This window comes from Eriocheir sinensis, chromosome 58 (genome assembly GCF_024679095.1).
Source record: "Eriocheir sinensis breed Jianghai 21 chromosome 58, ASM2467909v1, whole genome shotgun sequence".
NCBI lineage: Eukaryota > Metazoa > Arthropoda > Malacostraca > Decapoda > Varunidae > Eriocheir > Eriocheir sinensis.
In genome coordinates, this window is record NC_066566.1 from 4,754,708 (window position 1) to 4,774,618 (window position 19,911).

The 19,911-nt window shown below is 42.9% G+C and overlaps 2 protein-coding genes and 1 long non-coding RNA gene across 4 annotated transcripts in view; 1 reads left to right on the plus strand and 2 right to left on the minus strand.

Moving 5' to 3' along the window:
* LOC126985077 (cytochrome P450 2L1-like) overlaps window positions 1-19,911 on the minus strand; it is a 40,355-nt gene that overhangs the window by 2,020 nt on the left and 18,424 nt on the right. The window lies entirely within an intron of this gene.
* On the plus strand, window positions 1,070-5,605 carry LOC126985080 (apolipoprotein A-IV-like). 2 transcript variants are annotated; one of them, XM_050839486.1, is made up of 3 exons: window positions 1,070-2,354; window positions 2,759-2,957; window positions 5,180-5,605. In XM_050839486.1, exons 1-3 carry the CDS (start codon window positions 1,602-1,604, stop codon window positions 5,395-5,397), a joined length of 1,170 nt encoding a protein of 389 aa, XP_050695443.1. In that variant the 5' UTR covers window positions 1,070-1,601; the 3' UTR covers window positions 5,398-5,605. The 2 variants fall into 2 exon arrangements, with proteins under 2 accessions (XP_050695443.1, XP_050695442.1); XM_050839485.1 differs by lacking the exon at window positions 5,180-5,605 and adding an exon at window positions 3,397-3,982 and having other exon boundaries at window positions 1,071-2,354.
* LOC126985082 (uncharacterized) lies at window positions 4,241-5,172 on the minus strand. The gene is made up of 2 exons (XR_007738291.1): window positions 4,709-5,172; window positions 4,241-4,561 (listed from the first exon to the last, which is right to left on the minus strand). It is a non-coding gene; the product is annotated as an uncharacterized LOC126985082 (long non-coding RNA).

A 19,911-nucleotide genomic window follows, 5' to 3' on the forward strand; every position in this document is an offset into this window, starting at 1 on the left:
TTCCCTGCAGAGATAAGAGGTATACACATGTGATTATCTGCCTCCCTAAACCATCAAAGCAACGACAACACACACACACACACACACACATATATTTACTTTAAAACGTTTCGGAGCAAGTGGCTGCTAAGTATAGGCTCAAGGCTGTTATCGATATTGCCAGACGCTTCTATATAATCAACCAGTGCGAGCATAGTACGGATCTTCAACCAACCAAGCAAGAGTCACACACCACGGCAACCACCATAAATAAACGAGCTGGGGCCGGATCTTCATTTAACCTTAACTTCTGTGATTTCGGTTAAGGGGAGCACCGGGGGGCAGCATGGGCCAAGCAAGAGTCACACATCACGGCACCACTATAAATTAAATTCGTCCGCGCTACCAACGGAATGGGGCAATACTGATTTTTTGTTTTAGATTTTTGTTTTAATTAAGAAAGGAGAGGAAAAGACAGAGAGAGAGAGAGAGAGAGAGAGAGTGTGAAGAAGAGGAGGAGGAGGAGGGGTTGTACTAGAGCAGAGGTTCTCAAACTGGATGCCGTGGACAGTGCCTAGGGGTGCCACAAGATCATCATGAATTTTGAATCATTTTTTTTCTTCTTTTTTTATGTTAGTCTGCATTTATAACTCTTAAGTTAATCGAATTCGACTGATGAGTTCTCTTTGGGCATGTACTGTACCGTATGTTAATTTTGTTTTGAGTATGGATAATAATTCTAATTCATTAAGTTCAGTAATTCAAACAGGTACAATTGTGTATAAGGAGTTAATTCATGTGAGGAGGGGGGGGTGTATGAATAAGGGGTGCCACAAAAGGGTTTATATAAGTTCAGGGTGCCAGATTGAGAACCACTGCACTTGAGAAAGGAGAGAGAGGGGGGAGGGAACTTCAAGAGGAGGAGGAGGAGGAGGAGGAGGAGGAGGGAAACTGAGAATGTAGGAAAAATAGTTTGAAGAGTGTGGAGTCAAGTGGACGCCTCGAGGCCTTGATTCTGTCTCGTAATAAACAAAATAATGATTAATGATAAACACCCCGCATATGATTACCACTTGCGTTCCCCTCGACCCTCTTCCTCTTAGCTTAGTTGTGGGCAGACAGCGGTAGTAGAAGGACGTACGCTGCTGGTGCCGAGTGCAGAACCCTCAAGAAAAAGAGGAGGGAGAAGACGAGATAGAAAACAAAGGAAGAGAAGAAAGAAGAACACACACAAGGAAAGAAAGAAGTTGGAAGAGTTACCGAGGAAGAAAAGAGAAAGGAAGGAAGACATAGAAAAGGTTGAAAGAGATACTGAAGAGGAAAAAGACATAAGAGAAGAAAGAAAGAGAAGACAAAGAAAACGCAAGGAGGAAAGAAATAATTAAGAAAACTGAGGAAGAAATAAAGAAAACAAAGGAAGGAAGAAACGAAGAAAGAGATAGAAAAACGAAAGAAAGAAGATAGAGAGAACAAGGGAAAGAAGAAGGAAGAAAAAAACACAAAAGAAATAAGAAAAGAAAACGAGAGAAGAAACCAACTAGAGTAAAACGAATAAAAAAAAGAAAAAAAGAAAAGAAAAAGGGCGCTAGATTTAAAGGGGTAACTCAAGCTAACCTTTCAAAATGTCTGCACTGCGTCTTGTGACTCTTGTGTTGGTGTCGGGGGCTACGTGCTGCCTAGGCTTCCAGCAGGACCTCACCGAGAACCCGGACGCCCCAGAATACCTCCTGGTCGCACACCACTTCGCTGACATCATCAGGAAAGACATAGAAGACAAGCTGGCCCCCATCACATCCGACATCGAGGAAATGAAGTCAACGATGAGGGAAACATGTAATTCAGCGCGGCAGGAAATGAAGTCATCGATGAGCGAAACATGTAATACAACGCAGCAACAGATATCAACGATGAGGGAAACATGTAATACAGCGCAGCAACAGATATCAACGATGAGGGAAACATGTAATACAGCGCAGCAACAAATATCAACGATGAGGGAAACGTGTAATACAGAGCTGCAACAGATAACACGCAAACTCAATGAAGCACTGCAGAAAACGGAGGCTTTAGAGGGTAAACTGCTGCAGAAAATCGAGGACCTGAAGCTGAGCTCAAACGGGCTAATCGAGGGCCTGCAAAACGATATAACAACCGAAATCGAGGAAGGGAGCAGGCGTTTGGAGAAGCGGATATTTACGAAGGACGAGATGGTGGAGGTGGTGAGGCAAGAGGCCGTGGAGTTGAAGGATAGGTGTAGAGATGACTCGAGGTTGACGGCACTCCAGAACAATGTGTTGGAGATGAAGGAAGTGCTGCAGGAGGTGAAGGGAGAGAATGTGGAGATGAAGAGCAGAATGGAGCAGTACTTTGGCCAGGTGAGAGAGAGAGAGAGAGAGAGAGAGAGAAAGTTGGAAAGTTTCGTTTAGTCGGCGCAACATCTGTGGTCATATGCCGGAGAGAGACAGAAGGGGAAAGAATTATAGGAGAAGGGAACAGACCCCAGGAGACGGGGCACAACCCCCGATTAATACCTGGTACCCATTCACTGCTGGGTGGACAGGGGCGTAGGGTATCGGAAAAGCCGCCCAATTTTTTCCACTCCGCCCGGGAATCGAACCCGGGCTCTCTCGATTGTGAGCCGAGAGAGAGAGAGAGAGAGAGAGAGAGAGAGAGAGAGAGAGAGAGAGAGAGAGAGAGAGAGAGAGAAAGAGACAGAGGAAGCAAATCTTAGCTCTAGCCTAATTCGATCTTCCCTCCCTCCACTCTTTCTCTCCAACAGAACGTCTCGGAGGAGGTGAGAGACGTAAAGAACTTCGTGGAGGTAATGGCGCAGGAGGTGGAGAGGTTGGCCATGAGCACCAGGAATGTCTCCAGTACACTTGAGGACGTATCACACTCGGTCCATCTGTTAACCGCTACGCCACCACCACCACCACCTCAAGAAGAAGAAGAAGAAGAAGAAGAAGAACAACCAACAGGTAATAAGTAGTAGTAGTAGTAGTAGTAGTAGTAGTAGTAGGCAGTAAGTAGCGGGCTTTTTTTTTTCATTATTGTTTTCTTTTTTTTACGCCCTTGCACTGTCTCCTCTGCTGTAAAAAAAAAAAGTAGTAGTAGTAGTAGTAGTAGTAGTAGTAGTAGTAGTAGGAGGAGGAGGAGGAGGAAGAAGAGGAGGAGGAGGAGGAGGAGGAGAAGTTTTACATACACCCACACCGACACACACACACACACACACACACACACACCTCTCTCTCTCTCTCTCTCTCTCTCTCTCTCTCTCTCTCTCTCTCTCTCTCTCTCTCTCTCTCTCTCTCTCTCTCTTATCTTCCCTTACCTTCACGTTCTTTTCCCTTCCACAGCATTGGTTTACGTTCACCTGTACTCATACACTCACGTTCTCCCCCCCTACCACCACCACAGGCCCGGTCTATCCCTGCTTGGACTCGGTTTTCACAGGAACGAAGAATCTTAAGGTCTGTCAAATGGCCGCCAGGTTCAACAAATGCAAGCTGCCCCTCGTGTCCTACCACTGCTGTCACACTTGCACCTCCCGCGGCCTGATCCCGGAGATGGGGGCGTGGAGGTACCTCAATCTGACACGCCACGTCAAGTCCTTCCAAGTGATCAGCGTGTTTGCCCCGTAGAGTGACTTGGGAGAGAAGGTGTAGTGACCCTCTACATCTTCCCGTTTTCTTCACCTTCATTTCTTCAGTCTGCTTTTTAACTCACCACGTTCTCTTTATTAGTGTACATCGGTGAGTTTGTTATAATATAGGTGATGATTTGGTATATGTGTATGATGTAGTGACCCACGACCCGATGAAATGTGGAGGATGAGATAGGCGTGTGTGTAATAGAGGGCGGAAGAGAAAGAGAACGTGGTGAGTTAAAGGGCAGACTGAAGAAATGAAGGTGAAGAAAACGGGAAGATTTAGAGGCACGCTCACCAGCATCCACCATACAAATGTAATCACAGTTTATGCTCATATTAAACTATTAGCACGGCCTTCGAGTACTTCATTCCGCCCACTCAGTATAGTAGAAGTAGTAGCGGGACCCAGGTTCGAATCCCTCTCGCCCAGTTCCCGCCGAGTGACCCAAGACTACCCACATGCTGTCCTGAAGACCACCTGCCAACCCGACCTCTAGATTAGCTCTCTACAGATTAAACATGAGCTCCGGGAGGGGGGGGAGGATGAGCCGAGCAAGATGGCGCCACTATAAATACTTGCCTGCGCTGGTGGCTTTTAATGCACACACACACACACACACACACACACACACACACACACACACACACACACACACACACACACACACATGCACACACTTCCACTTCTCTCTCTCCCCATTCTCTTCCATCCCCTTCTTCCTTTTCTCTCTTCCTTTCTCCACCTTTCCTCGTTACGTTCTTCCCTTACACAAGTCCAATCCACTTTTCCTTCTACCTCTGTTCCCTTCCTCTTCCTCTTTATCTTTTTTCTCCTTTACACCGCTATGTATCGCTTCTTCTGTTCTTTCTTTAAATAACTCTAATCTGTCATCATTTCCATCTGTGTTCCTCCCTTCTACAGCTCCAATCTACCTCTGTTTCCTTCATCTTCATCTTCCTCTTCTTCTTTTTTCTCCTTTACGTCGCTTAATTTGTATCGCTTCTTCTGTTCTTTCCTTAAATAACTCTAATCTGTCATCATTTCCATCTGTGTTCCTCCCTTCTACAGCTCAAATCTACCTCTGTTTCCTTCATCTTCATCTTCCTCTTCTTCTATTTTCTCCTTTACGTCGCTTAATTTGTATCGCTTCTTCTGTTCTTTCCTTAAATAACTCTAATCTGTCATCATTTCCATCTATGTTCCTCCCTTCTACAGCTCCAATATACCTGTTTCCTTCACCTTCATTATCTTCTTTTCTCCTTTACGTCGCTTAATTTGTATCGCTTCTTCTGTTCTTTCCTTAAATAACTCTAATCTGTCATCATTTCCATCTATGTTCCTCCCTTCTACAGCTCCAATCTACCTGTTTCCTTCACCTTCATTATCTTCTTTTCTCCTTTACGCCGCTATCGCTTCTGTTCTTTTCTTCAATAACTCTAATCTGTCATCATTTCCTCCTATGTTCCTCCCTTCAACAGCTCCAATCTACCTCTGTTTCCATGTGTATATACTCTTTCTATATTTCCTTACGCTCGTCTCCCCTCCGACAGGCCCCGTCTACCCCTGCCTCGACTCCACATTCCCGACCGGTGCGGATATATGTGCGATCGCTGTGAAATTCAAGAAGTGCCACCTGCTCCTCCCCTCCTACCACTGTTGTCACACCTGCACCACGAACGGCCACCTACCTGAGATGGGCTTCTGGCGGCACCTAAACCTCAACCGCGAAATTACAGGGACCCAGATGATCTACTTATTCTCGACTTAGAATGGAGGCGAGAGGTAGATAGATAGATAGATAAATAGATAGAGAGAGCTAGAGAGTAAGAAAGATAAGGAAGGAAAGGAAGAAGATAAATATGAGAAAAAGAAGAAAGAGAGGAAAAATAAACCAAAGAGAGGGAGAGGAAGGAAATAAGTAAGGAAGAAATGAAGGAGAAGGAAGAGAAGGAGAAGGAGAGAAAGATAAGGAGAAACGAAGGGAAAGAAATAAGAGAGAGAGAGAGAGAGAGAGAGAGAGAGAGAGAGAAATACACAGACAAAAAGGAATTAAAGAAAGAAAAAGGAATTTGGTTAGTGTGCTCTCTCTCTCTCTCTCTCTCTCTCTCTCTCTCTCTCAAACTTCCACCACACAATGTAACCACAATGTATTCTTATATTAAACCATTCGCAAAGCCTTCTAGTTCAGTATTTCATCCCAGTCATTAGTGTAGGTCAGGCACCCTTAAAGAGCAAAGTGTACGTGTGAATATACAGAAGAGAGGACCTAAGAAGCGATACAAAGCGTTACAGATCAAAAGAAGAAGAAGAAGGAGATAAGAGAAATGAAGAAATGTTCAGTGGTGAGTTCAAAGGCAGTCTTGGTATACTTTCCTGATGGCAGTGCCGAGTGAGCCAAGATGCCCTTTCATACCCCAAAAAAAAATATATATATATATATATATATATATATATATATATATATATATATATATATATATATATATATATATATATATATATATATATATATATATATATATATATATATATATATATATATATATATATATATATATATATATATAGAGAGAGAGAGAGAGAGAGAGAGAGAGAGAGAGAGAGAGAGAGATTATCATCATCATCATCATTTCGTTTAACGTCCGTTTTCACTCTTCCTGAGCGTGAGGCCATGGTCGGCGGGTTGCATGCGATCTTCACTGGAGTATTTTTTATTTTTTATTTATTTATTTCGTCTTGGCCTATGGCGCCGGTAGGCTTTCTTTGGGGGCCTGGTAGTCGGTCCGAGCCCGTAGTGGCGCCGCTCATCCATTCTTGGCTCATGCTCTCCCCCGGAGCTCATTCTTGATTTCCCTTTGACAGTTCCTCTAGAGTCCAGATTGATAGGTGGCCTTCAGGACAGCATGTGGGTAGTTTTAGGCCACTCAGCGGTGACTGAAAAATCCCAGGTGGTAGCGGCGGATTCAAACCCACATCATCCACGACGCCCTGAATACAGGACCGGCACCCTAACCACTCAGCCACCGCCTCCCCACTTGTATGGCAATCTGGTACCATATCTCTTAACTGGAATAGGGGGTTGGTTGTCCCCATCTAGAAAGGATAAGGAGACCGTCAGGACTGCAACAACTACCGTGGTATTACACTGCTCAGTGTGCCAGGCAAGGTGCTTGCCCACTTAATGTTGAGGCGAATTTGCAGCCAGCTACTGAAGCCGTACACCTGGTTAAACGACAACTGATTGTATCCAAGCGCTCTGTGTGCTGGTGGAGCGCAGACGTGAAATTCAGCAGAGGATGCTTGCAGACTGTCAATCTAAACAAGGCGTTTGACTCAGTGCATCACGAGGCACTCTGGGATCTCCTGCGACTCCGTGGGGTTCTTGCAAGGACTCTTGGTGTGCTGACTCTATGGCTGGGAGACATGGACACCAAACAGGGACTTGGAGAGGTGGATTAATGCCTTTGGTTATAAGTGTCTATGTAGAATTATGGGATATTGCTGGAATGGCTTTTTGTCAAACAGCGACTACTCTGTAAGAGTGATTCAACATATATTACCTGCATAATCCGTCAACGCCAACTCTAGCTATATGGGCTTGTGGTACGCTACCCAGAAGCCGACCCTGCTCATCAGGTCGTCCGTAAGAGACAATCCTGATTAGAGGAGGCCACGAGGTCGCAGTCACATATATTCTGAGTTAGCGGGGAGGATAAATACCCTAGATATAGGAAAATTCCTTACATTTAAGGATTCGCCCCCCCCCCCCCAGGTAAGATGTGTTTTTGCGACGAATTTAGTGTTCCCCATACGGAAATCAGGCATTCCCCCAGGTCCTCAAGCTTGTTTTCGGGGAGACGCGTAATGGACCCACCCCCGCCGCCGCCACGTCTTGTTCCGCGCATTTTCCTCGGGCCACACCGCATGGCTAATATATTTAAACTACATAACCTAACTTTCCCTATTGTAACCTACCTACAACCTTCAACATTAGGCACTACCAGTGTTTGTGTGCCATCTAAAAGCTAAGCAGTAAAGATCTAAGTGTACAACACCTTGCACAACACTCAAGGGAAGGGTGTAGCCTTGAAGTTCAGTGTTTGTGTTTCATCCAAGAGCTAACCAGAAATGACCTAGATGTACAATCCTTTGTAAGAGACTGGTGTGGGTCCTCACCTTGGGAATGGTGTAGCCTCCAAGTTCAGTGTCTGTGCTGGCCACGTGCTGGAGTCCAAAGTTCACCAGCGAAGACATCCTCATCACCTCGTTAACAAATGCCTCCAGGTAAGGCATTCTGAGGGAAGGATTACACTGGATTAGTAATAGTACCCTTTCTCTAGGCAGGAAAGGCCACGTAGTAATAAAGTATATTAAGAAGAGGAGTGTGAAGTTAAAATTTGTAAAGGCGGTGTCACACTGGCCGTTTTCCTCCAACCGTTGGGGAAACATCTTACCTTCCACGAATGTTCCGTTCAACTGTGAATGATGTTTCTGGTAAATGGTCGCCTATAAGAGCTGCTGCAGGATCATTGTGAGGGACCCATTGTTTGGAATGCCATTTTTGTGACGCTCAGTGATCCATTGTCCAGTTTGGCTCAACCCTCATCTGCACGGAGTTGTCCATGCACTGAATGCACGGCGATGGTATTCTATAACTTAAGCCAATTAGATTTTCGTAATTTTTTATTGATTTTATTTCTTTTCTTTTCTCTTATTTTAGGTCGGCTAGATATTTGTCAGACACTTCAGGTTTCCGGAGACCTGGGGCCCAAATATTCAGCAGGGTGTTACTACCTAGTAAATACATGCCAGGCTGGCAGAGGGACTCACTTGGGTTTGTCTGCCAAGGTAGCCAGAACACCCTTGGGCAGCACGGCATCAATTTCAGCGTGAAGTTTTTGCTGCACGTTGGGAGAAGCCGCCAGGTAGCCAGAGGCCCAGATGAAGGTGTTGGTGGCGGTCTCACTCCCGGCGAAAAACAGGTCAAACACAAGGAGAGCCAAGTTTCGATCTGGTGAAGAAAGCTCCAACATGTTTGTGTGTGCGTGTGAATAAATAAATAAATAAATATATATATATATATATATATATATATATATATATATATATATATATATATATATATATATATATATATATATGTCATAGAGGGTCAAGGGCAAAACAAAATAATAAAAGAAAATGCCTACAACGTGCTGCCCTCACAAGCTACTTGTGAGTCGTGTGTTGTCGTACCTGTTTTCTACTGACCTTGAAACATTTTAAAAATCATTGAAAAGAAAGTATGGCCACATTACTAAAGCTAATCTTTAACATGTTGGCTACTTTGGCCTTGGCTGTGGTCCTGGAACAGATTATCCATAAATACACATATTTCAATGTATTCTAGAACGAAGGAAAGCTAGAACAATTGGTGATCCAGAGCCAATTACCTCCCTGCAAGCACACCCCACTGTTCAATAACTATAAGGAATTGAGTGTGGGTGATGCGGTGTGTGAGGGTCTTGTATGGAACCAGACACTACAACTCACCGCTGCAGGTCGTCCTTCCGCTCCTCCATCTCCAGCAGGTAGCCGTCCATCAGGTCCCGTGGGTTGTCAGGATCCAGCGTGGCTCGGTGGTGCTCGATCTCCTCCTAGAAGCACAGTGAGGGCAGCCGTTACGTCTTTGGGAATGGAGTGCAGCCACGACATCTCAAAGCATCTTTCAAAGTGTGATATTGTTTGAATCATTTGTGGATACTAAAACCTTGTGTCCAAAACTGCGGAAGTATATACATCAGAGTAATGTATTTTCTTTTACAGAAAAAAATGATACTAAGAACTGCAAGATAATAAGGCAAATCAGAGTTTGCTTCACCCATTTTTCATGGCAAAATATACAGTATATTTATGCATAGCAATGAGGTATATTCATCCTTACCAGGTGTCACCAGCGATTTGGTCATGGTGCCCACGAAGCTTGAACTATTTTTTTCAATTATCGTGTTGTCGTACCTGTTTTCTACTGACCTTGAAACATTTTGAAAATCATTGAAAAGAAAGTATGGCCACATTAATAAAGCTAATCTTTAACATGTTGGCTACTTTGGCCTTGGCTGTGGTCCAGGAACAGATTATCCATAAATACACATATTTCAATGTATTCTAGAACGAAGGAAAGCTAGAACAACTGGTGATCCAGAGCCAATTACCTTCCTGCAAGCACACCCCACTGTTCAATAACTATAACTATATATTACAGTTCAATACAATAAGTGATGCTATTGTTAATAAAAATGTAGTTGACCCTTCTCGTTGTTTTGTTTATTGGTAAACGATAAAAAAATAAATGACCGATGCAAGGTTTTTTCATTAAAAAACCTTTCTTGCATAAAAGCCCAGCAAAATCAACAAAATAATATATAGTTAAGTTTCAAGATAGTAATAATTTAGATATATTTGCACTATGTAAGTACAATACGTCTAGTACGTGTGATAATAAATCATTTTCGTTGAGAACAAGAAGTGTGGCACCAACGCACACTACCGCACCATCCAGGTGTAAACAAACCCATGGGTGTGGCGGCGAGATTGGGGACAAATATATGTATTCTTCTGTTGCAGAGAACACCCGGAGGTCATTTGCGAACTATTTCAGTTCCCCCCATACCAAAATGACACTGTGAACAGGGGGCGACTTCAATAGGCAGACAGTTGTTGTTTCAGTTGCTCATCAGCTGTCTGCCAGAGCAGACCAGATCCTGCCTCGGACTGGGTTTTCCTTCTTCTCCCTTGTAGAGTGTGTGTTACGTTGTCTGCGAATGTGGTTGTCCAGCCATTCCACATGTAATGATCTGTAGCATTTAATAATAATTTTAAGGCTTATAATAATTGTTGGCGTGTCTGACCCAGTAGCCAGTACAAAGGCAGCAGTCAAGAAGTTGCGTCGTCCATGGGGTCCATGCTTTGTTTGTCCACAAAAGGCGTGACGAATCCCATCTCCTCAGTACCGAGCGCCCGTCATTTCGTCACGTCATTTTGACGTCATTAATGTCGACGCAACCATAAAACCGGAATAGTGGGAACTCGGCCTAAGTTTGCGGCAAGTCGCGCCGTTTTCATTTACCCCCCCCCCCCCAACTCTCCCCAGCCTATACATATTTAATTCTCTTCAAACATTATGATTAAGTATTCATCCACTTTCCTAGTCACGCGTTCAAACATTCCTTCTTGCCGTTATGACCCGCGGCTCCCGCCAGCCCTTAGCCAGGGTTGCCAGATTTGGCCTTATAAGGCCAATTTGGCCTTTTTAGAGGTACAACGGCCTTCGAAAATTTAGGTCTAGAGGCCAACCGTATTTTGGTCTTTTCTTTTACTGAAAAAAAATCTAGGGAAAACATGACACACCAGATCATTACTAAAACATTTGTCAAGAACTTATGTAAAACAACTATATGAAGTAAATAATGACTCACATAGAAATAGGTGCAGAAGGACTCTTTGATGGCCATTATATCAGCATGCTTTATCAGGATCTTAAAGAGGAAAGCTGGCATGACGTACTCGAGCCACGGCAGGAAGTCCTTGAAGGCCACACGGTTGGAGGCGACTAATAAGTCTTTCATGAGCTTCACAAACTTTTTCAATTTAAGATCTTCTGCGTCAAACTGCTTGCCTGTAGAAATAAGGAAAAGAATGAGCGAAAGAGAACAAAGAAAAAAGAGACCAAGATAGAAAACACCTGAGTGCAATATCTTGTTAATACTTGTTAATAAGAAAAGTAGAAAGAAGGAAAGAATCAATAGAAGGAAAGAAGAGAAAAAAGAAGAAAAAAACAGTGAATGAATGATGGAGTAATGAATGAATTAGAAAAAGGATAATAACTGAATGAAGGAAAGAGGTGACTGAGTGAATGAATTTACAAAAAAAGAATGAATGAAAGAAGAAAAGAACAACAAATATTTTCAAACGCCAAGAGATCAGACGGGTTTTCAAGAGTTTTTTTTCACATTCATGATTCAGATGCCTTGTCAAACTATCACTAGGCTCATAACACTAGGTACCCATGAAAATACCCACCTCTTCAACCAATGCCTTATTAAATGTGGGCGTGTGAGTCCCGAAATATTTGCGAACATGGGCCTGTCAGAGTCTGGCACACACTCACTTGCCATCATTTGCCAGATCACGTTGACCACGGCCACGTGTAGGTCGTGGGGGATCGGCGCCGCCTTCCCCGCCTGTTTCGCGATGCTCTTCCTGAACTCCAGCGCCTGGTGTTGAATCGCCTCCACCAGCTTGGACTTGCCCATGCCAAGGTCGCGAAGCTGCCGTAAGGTGAAGCGGCGGTTGTTGTGCCAAAGAAGGCCACTGCACGCGGCGACCCCTGGAAGAAATAAGATGTGACACACACGGAAACTTGTGCACATCCACATCCATAATGGTGATGATGGTGATAGCCTACTGATAATTCACTGGGTTACAAAAAAAAAGTGTAAGTTGTCTAAGTTTTTTTCAACTGATTTAGGACAAATTTGCACCGCTGAATCCGAAAATGACACCCGTTTCTCTCGATCAGGTCAGGTTTTTGTGCTAAGTCGATTTTTATAGAATCCGATCTTATAACTAAATCGATTACATTTGCGTGACATTTTCGGTTGATTGTTGTTAATATTTCTCCAAACCCCTTATGCAAGAGTTAACCAGCATCTTCACTCTTTCATCCCTTACACTGGTAAACTCTGGAACTGCCTTCCTTCGTCTGTATTTCCTCCTGCCTATGACTTGTCCTCTTTCAAGAAGAATCAAGACACTTCTCCATCCGAAATTAACCTTTCTTTTGGCTACTTTTATCTATTTTATGTTGTGGGAGCAGCTTTTATATTATATATATATATATATATATATATATATATATATATATATATATATATATATATATATATATATATATATATATATATATATATATATATATATAAAAGTTGTGTAATGGGTATATTACTATTTACACTCCAAATACTACTACACCTACATACTGCACTTCCTGACACTGAACCGCAGAAAGTGTATCCTGCGTAGACTACTTGTGACCGCTGCTGTGGATGATGATAATGATGATGATGATACATTAGGGTTCGACCAAGGCTACCACGGTGGCCATGGCTCGGCGCGGAGGTTATGAGCAGGGATTCACTCACCAAAGCCACCGTCCTCAAAAATCATCAACGTATCCCAGTCTGGCCTGTCCGTGAACTCTGTCCGGCTGAAGGCTTCCTTGACGAGCTTGTAGTCATGTAGGAACACCATCACCTGCGTCCCCATCCTCCACCTGCGTTGGGATACACCGTTAGAATGACTCTACTGCACGAGGAGAATCCCTCACAATGTGCCACACAGCCCGCTTCACGCGGACACTTTTTCCGGCACCTTTTGGTATTTTCCTGTAGTCTGATGCAGATAAAAACATCTTTTGGAAGCAAACAGAGAGTTGGACATGAAACCCGTGTTACACAAGCAATGTTTTCTGGCATCTTGCTACCAAGAGATTCCCATAATGGCGGCAAAAGGTGCGCATGTAGTCAACTCGATTCGGCTACGAGCTTCCTCCACTGGCATTTTCCCGCATCCAAAACAAACACTGGCTTGGGATGACGTCATCTTGCTGCAATTGGCCTCAATTAGTATGTCTGGTACATAACATGCCAAGAAAAATTGCTCACACTGCTCACAGTCACACACACACACACACACACACACACACACACATATATATATATATATATATATATATATATATATATATATATATATATATATATATATATATATATATATATATATATATATATATATATATATATATATATATATATATATATATATATATATATATATATATATATATATATATATATATATATATATATATATATATATATATATATATATATATATATATATATATATATATATATATATATATAGATAAAGGTAAAGGTAAAGTTGGGGGTATACGCTGTAGCAGCGCGTGGCCTCGGTGCTCATCTCCGTAACATTGGCCCTTGAGCCTGTGGTGGGAGGGAGCCTATTACCCCGGGACATAGGGCCATAGGACCCAGTGAAGAGGGGAGGGGCGGTGACGATGGCTGAGGTATTGCAGAGTGCAGGGGATGGACGAAGAGAGCGAGGGCGGTGCAGCTGATGAAGTAGAGTGGAGAATGAGAGTCTGTGCAGGAAAGGCGAGGAGGGTGAATGTAGGACCCGGGAAGACAGCGAAGTGAAGGGGCAGAGGTAGCTTTGGGAAGGTGAAAATAAAGTGGAGGGGGCCAATGCAGAATGCCAGGTGAGGGGGGAAGCGGCCCTAGGTTATGATACACGAACAAAAATTTTAAAAAATCCTTATTTGGTGCACAAACTTTGTTCGGTGAGAATCGTATCTAATCTTGACTCTTCAGAATCAAAAGACCTCAAGTACTCATTAAAAAAAAGTGATGAGAAAACCATTGCTAAAGTTTGTCTCATCTATGCGTCCCAAAGAGTTATTGTTGTGATGCAGTAGCCGGTAATTAATAAACACAGTACCTCAAGCCACGCCTCTTCAAGAGGTAAGACACTTGACGGAGGCTGTTGGCGGCATAATGTCTGTTTTGGCCTCCTTGGCTTTGGCCGTGGTGGAGCCTGCGGTCTGTGTTGGTGAAGGACTCGAGGCCATAAACTTCTTCATAAACATTTAGGCGCCCAAGCATGCCCAATTAACTTAACATCGGTTATAGGCAAGATGCTGGAGTCCATAATAGCCAAGAACATTCAGGAGCATCTAGAAAAACATTGCTTAATTCACGACTCGCAGCATGGGTTCAGGAAAGGTAGGTCATGTCTCAAAAATCTCTTGTCCTTCTACAATAAAATATTTGAGGCGGTAGACAGATATGAAAATTATGATGTGATTCATGTTGATTTTAGTAAAGCGTTTGGCAAAGTTCCACACCAACGACTGTTGCCTAAATAACAGGCTCACGGAGTAGAGGGTAAAGTTTTGAACTGGGTCAAGGTGTGGCTTAGCAATAGAAAGCAAAGAGTGCAAATCAATGGTAAAAGATCTGACTGGGGCTATGTTAAGAGAGGGGTCCCACAAGGTTCGGTATTAGGTCCACTTTTGTTTATTATTTATATCATTGACTTAGATACAGGAATTAGTAGTGATGCCAGTAAGTTTGCAGATCATATCAAGATCGGTAGAGTAATTGAGTCGGATCAGGACGCTAGCATTTTCCAGGATGAACTAAACAGATTGCATGACTGGGCGGATAAATGTCAGATGGAGTTCAGTGTAAGGAAGTGCAGTATTCTGAGTGTATATAGGAACAACCCCTCACATAACTATTGCTTAAATGACACTCCCATAAGCAGGTCTGGGTGCGAGAGGGATTTAGGGGTCTTATTGAGCTCTGATCTCCGTCCAAGGGCACAATGCATTCAAGCTAGAAATCGAGCAAACAGGGTACTGGGATTTATTTCAAGGAGCGTAAGCAACAGAAGTCCCAAAGTCTTCCTCAAACTATATTTAGCATTAGTTAGACCTCATCTTGATTATGCGGTTCAGTTCTGGTCACCTTACTATAGAATGGATATAAAAATATTAGAATCGGTGCAGAGGAGGATGACTAAGATGATTCAAGGGTTAAGAAACTTGCCATACGAGGAAAGACTCAAACAGTTAAACTTGCATTCTCTAGAAAGGCGAAGGGTGCTTGGAGACATGATCGAGGTTTTTAAATGGATGAAGGACTTTGATAAGGGGGATATTCATGTGGTTTTGTTGGTAAGAGAACCGGGTAGGACACGTAATAATGGGTTTAAACTGGATAAATTCAGATTCAACAGGGTCATAGGCAAAAACTGGTTATTAACAGAGTGGCAGATGAGTGGAAAAGGTTGAGCAGTCATGTGGTGAGTGCCAATACAATTGTCACATTAAAAAAATAGATTAGAAAAATTCATGGACAGCGATATTAGGTGGGGTTAGATTCACGGGAGCTTAGATTCAAAGGAGCTGCCTTGTACAGGCCTATCGGCCTCTTGCAGACTCCTACGTTCTTATGTTCTTATGTTTTTATTTAACGAGGCTTTCGTAGGAGTTGTGGGCATTTCCATGAGTAGTTTTATGGCCTTGGTGGTGGTTTGACAAAGTTCCTGTACCGTGAATGTGAAGAGGAAACACTCATGAGAACGCGACCAATCTCCTTTTCGGCCTTGGGAAGGAGCTGATGTGAGGCAAAAGCGTCTGAGAATACCGAAACGAGTCCCCACGAACACTCACAGGAAGATGTCTCCGTGCTGTTTCCAGAGGTCTTGTAGTTGATCCTCGAGGGACTTCCTCGTGAGGGGAATGTAGCCCACGAGGGGAAGGCCCCACCTCCCTGGGGAAGAAGACAACAGGGGTGCCAGGTAAGGATCTCACACTTCCTCGGTGCAGTCATAACGGCTACATTTTCTCTCACGATGCTCAGTGGTACAGAAAACGAAAAAGTAGGAGTTCAGGACCTTCACCTGCTATGAATCTCACACTAACTCATTAAAACCATAAAACGACACCAATTGATGTACAGAAAAAATAATCACAGGACACAATACTATACTACCACTATTACTACTACTACTACTTCTATTACTACTACTACTACTACTACTATTACTACTAACTACTACTGCTGCTGCTGCTGCTGCAGCTACTACTACTACTACTACTACTACTACTACTACTACTACTACTATTACTACTGCTGCTGCTGCTGCTGCTGCTGCTGCAGCTACTACTACTACTACTACTACTACTACTACCACTACTACTAGGTACAAAGGACGGAGTGAATACAGGAGTCGGGCATTGAATACGAATACTTCAAATTTCAACGCATAAGAACATGAATTCGAATCCACTGAAATGGTTTTAATTCGGATACAAATACGAATACTTATTGAAAGTATTCATGAATACTTTTCATTGAAAAATACGTTCTTGACGTAACTGGGTAAAGCACTGTTCTAAAGTTAAGCAATAGTAAAATGAGCTCATTAACCAACTATACACGTCCTTACGTCCGCCCAGGAGGATGGATTGTAAGGAACAGCGGCTGTTACTTTTGATAATAAATTTTGAAGTACTTCTCAGATTATTCGCCGAATAAGAATACTTTTCAGTTGTGTTCGAATACGAATGAGAACAGGCTTTGCATTCATGTGGTGACTGCCAATACAATAGTCCCATTAAAAAAGATTGGATAAAAGCAAGGACAGTGATATTAGGGGAGTTAGATTCACAGGAGCTTAGGTTCACAGGAGCTGCCTTGTACAGACCTACCGGCCTCTTGCAGACTCCTTACGTTCTTATGTTTTTCTTAATACTTTTAATTCCATCAAATACGAATGCAAATACACACCAATACGGTATTCGAATGTATTCGAATACAAATACCGAATACGAATACTGCATCCCTGAGTCTACTATATATGTATACTACTACTACTACTACTACTACTACTACTACTACCACCAACCTGGAGGCAGGCCGGGCGGCTTCCTGAAGCTCTGCCACAGCAGGAAGATCAGCGCCCCGAGCAGCAGGGCCTCCACCAACATGTCTGCTGCTGATCACTACTGGACGTCAGGAACAGCAAATACTCTGAAAACAAGTTGTAACCATGTACGAGTAAGTAATCGGGCAGACACTTCCCGCCATAATAATTAGATGGACACGTTAAAAACTGCAACGCTCTGTCTCGCCCTAAATTTCGTCCCTCGAGCACTTCTTTATGCTTGTAACGTACATAAATCCATTTAGCCCGTTTGTAGGTTTCCATAAGTAGTATCCACTGTCTCACAACAGCGGATTAATACTTGTGTGGCCTGTGCACCAACACACACACACACACACACACACACACACACACACACACACACAAAGCCTGACTCGTCACACCCTAAGCATGTCTTGGCTGTATATATGAATCCTTTTCCCCACTCGTTGGTGTCCACGGATACTCACTGACCCGTTATAAGAAGGTGAACACCTGTGTGACCAATGCACTAACAATACCGGTTAAACATGTATTTCCTCAAAACCAAAGGCACAAATGTAACTTTCTAAAGCAACTAGTAACTTTCAGCCCTTCACTTCCAACCTTCACGTCAGTTGCTACACACTACAGTGACTACACTGTACTAGGGGTGGGCTGGTACTGGTTATAATACCGGTGCTAACGGTACCAACTAAACGGTACGGTACCAATACCAGATTACTCGGAACTGGTACCAGATTGCTCGGATTTATTTATTGGATTTATTGGATATTTCTTCATGTCCGATTCTTATTTTTAGGTTGCTAATATATATTGTTATTGTTATTAGACTATGATCGAGTACATCCATAATAACTATACATGCTATTTTTTTATCGAAAAAATAAATATTCACTTCATTCAGAGAGAGAGAGAGAAAGAGAGAGAGAGAGAGTACAACAGAAGAAACACCTTAATTAAGGGCAGGAATAAATGAGAGAAAAAAGTCCAGTGTGTGTGTGTCACACACACTGGACTTTTTTCTCTCATTATTCTCTCTCTCTCTCTCTCTCTCTCTCTCTCTCTCTCTCTCTCTCCTGAATGAAGTGAATATTTTTTTCGAAAAAAAAAAAAAGCATGTATGCGTAGTTATTATGGATGTACTCATAGTCTAATAACTATAACAATATATATTAGCATCCTAAATAAAGAATCGGACATGAAAAATTAACCAATAAATAAATCCAATAATAAAATAATGGAGACGGGAGCTATGATGGAAACGAAAAGCAGGACAAAATGGTGGGAATTTATTTAGAAATTTCATCAGACGTCATTAAGATAAAAAAAAATACTCCTTTGGGTACCGGTACCGGTACTAATGGTACCCGAGTTTTTGGTACCGGTACTACTGGTACTCAAATTAACGGTTCTTGCCCATCCCTACTGAGGGCTCTCGCCTCGCAGTCTCTCAGAGGGGCCGCGAAATGACGATTAGTGTTGCCACTCAGTTTTACGAAGTAGTACCAGATTGCACCAATAAAAAGTATCAAATGAGAACAAAACGTACCAGATTGAGTAAGTATAACATTATGTACAGGTCTACATACCTATAAAAATGTAAATCTATCTCCTCTTGGGTAAATGAAGGTGTAGAACACTAACGAAGTACGTGGCAGAACAAATGTAACGACTTACGACATTATTCATTTTATTTCCACAATGAATAGAACAAAAATACCATCTCCGTTTAGTATCAGATCTAGTGGAAGTCGTACTTTGTAAACCCAAAAGTAATCTGGTACGTTTGTACCAAATACGGCAACACAGGCAGTGACGAACAGCAACAGCGTTCACCCTCCACCCTCCCCCTCAGCTAGTGTCAATTCATGCTCCCACTATGAGGTGATGTATTCAGTGTATGATTCCTTTTTCATCTTCGTTTTTCTTCCTCCTTTTCTTTCCTATTCTCCTTCATCTCCTCTTCCTTCTTTTCCTCGCCCTCTCCCTCCGTTTGCTTACATGCAACAAGGTCTAATGCATCTTGCTTGAATGCAAAATAAGTTCCCTCAGTCGTGTGCCTGATCTTACTACTAATATAAATATACGCAATGACCTTCCAACACCCTTGAGTTGGGATCAAAGAACCTTACCATGACAACGAGAGGGAAAGAGGTTGTTTAGTTTTTGGTTGTATAAAAAAAGGAAAATAAAACTCTCTCTCTCTCTCTCTCTCTCTCTCTCTCTCTCTCTCTCTTCTATGCTTGTGACCTTAATGTAGCTCCCCTTAGCCAATACCAGCTGAGTAAGGATCAGTTGCAACACTTGTGCCTGAAAGAATAGTGTATATTGTGCTTCACTGTGCTTCCTTTTGCGTCCCGGCTGTGTAACGATGACTTACATACGTAGAACACTACTATCCATATCAAATCCTATGACACCGTTTTTCGCAAATATCTTTCAAACGAAGACTCGGATCAGCATGGTGCTTTGGCAGAGATTTCTGACGCTATTGTGCATTACCAGATGCGGTTAAACATGGCGTTTACTCTTGACAGTGATGGCAAAACCTGCGTGAGCCACTTACACATTCGAACAAGTGAGGCGTGACGTATTTGTGACGTGTATCCACCAACTACCTCCACCCCTGGCTTCTCCTACAAGTCCTACATCCATCCCTCCCTTTCTCTCTCTCCTACCCTCCTCCTTCTCCCCCGCGCTCTCACTCCCCTCCCCCCCC

What these genes read in the sequence shown, in the direction of transcription:
- LOC126985080 (XM_050839485.1), top strand. Translation starts at nt 1,602, where the DNA reads ATGTCTGCACTGCGTCTTGTGACTCTTGTGTTGGTGTCGGGGGCTACG. An exon ending in TGGAGCAGTACTTTGGCCAG is followed by an intron (nt 2,355 to 2,758) that starts GTGAGAGAGAGA and finishes TCTCTCCAACAG; the next exon opens with AACGTCTCGGAGGAGGTGAG. An exon ending in AGAAGAAGAACAACCAACAG is followed by an intron (nt 2,958 to 3,396) that starts GTAATAAGTAGT and finishes CCACCACCACAG; the next exon opens with GCCCGGTCTATCCCTGCTTG.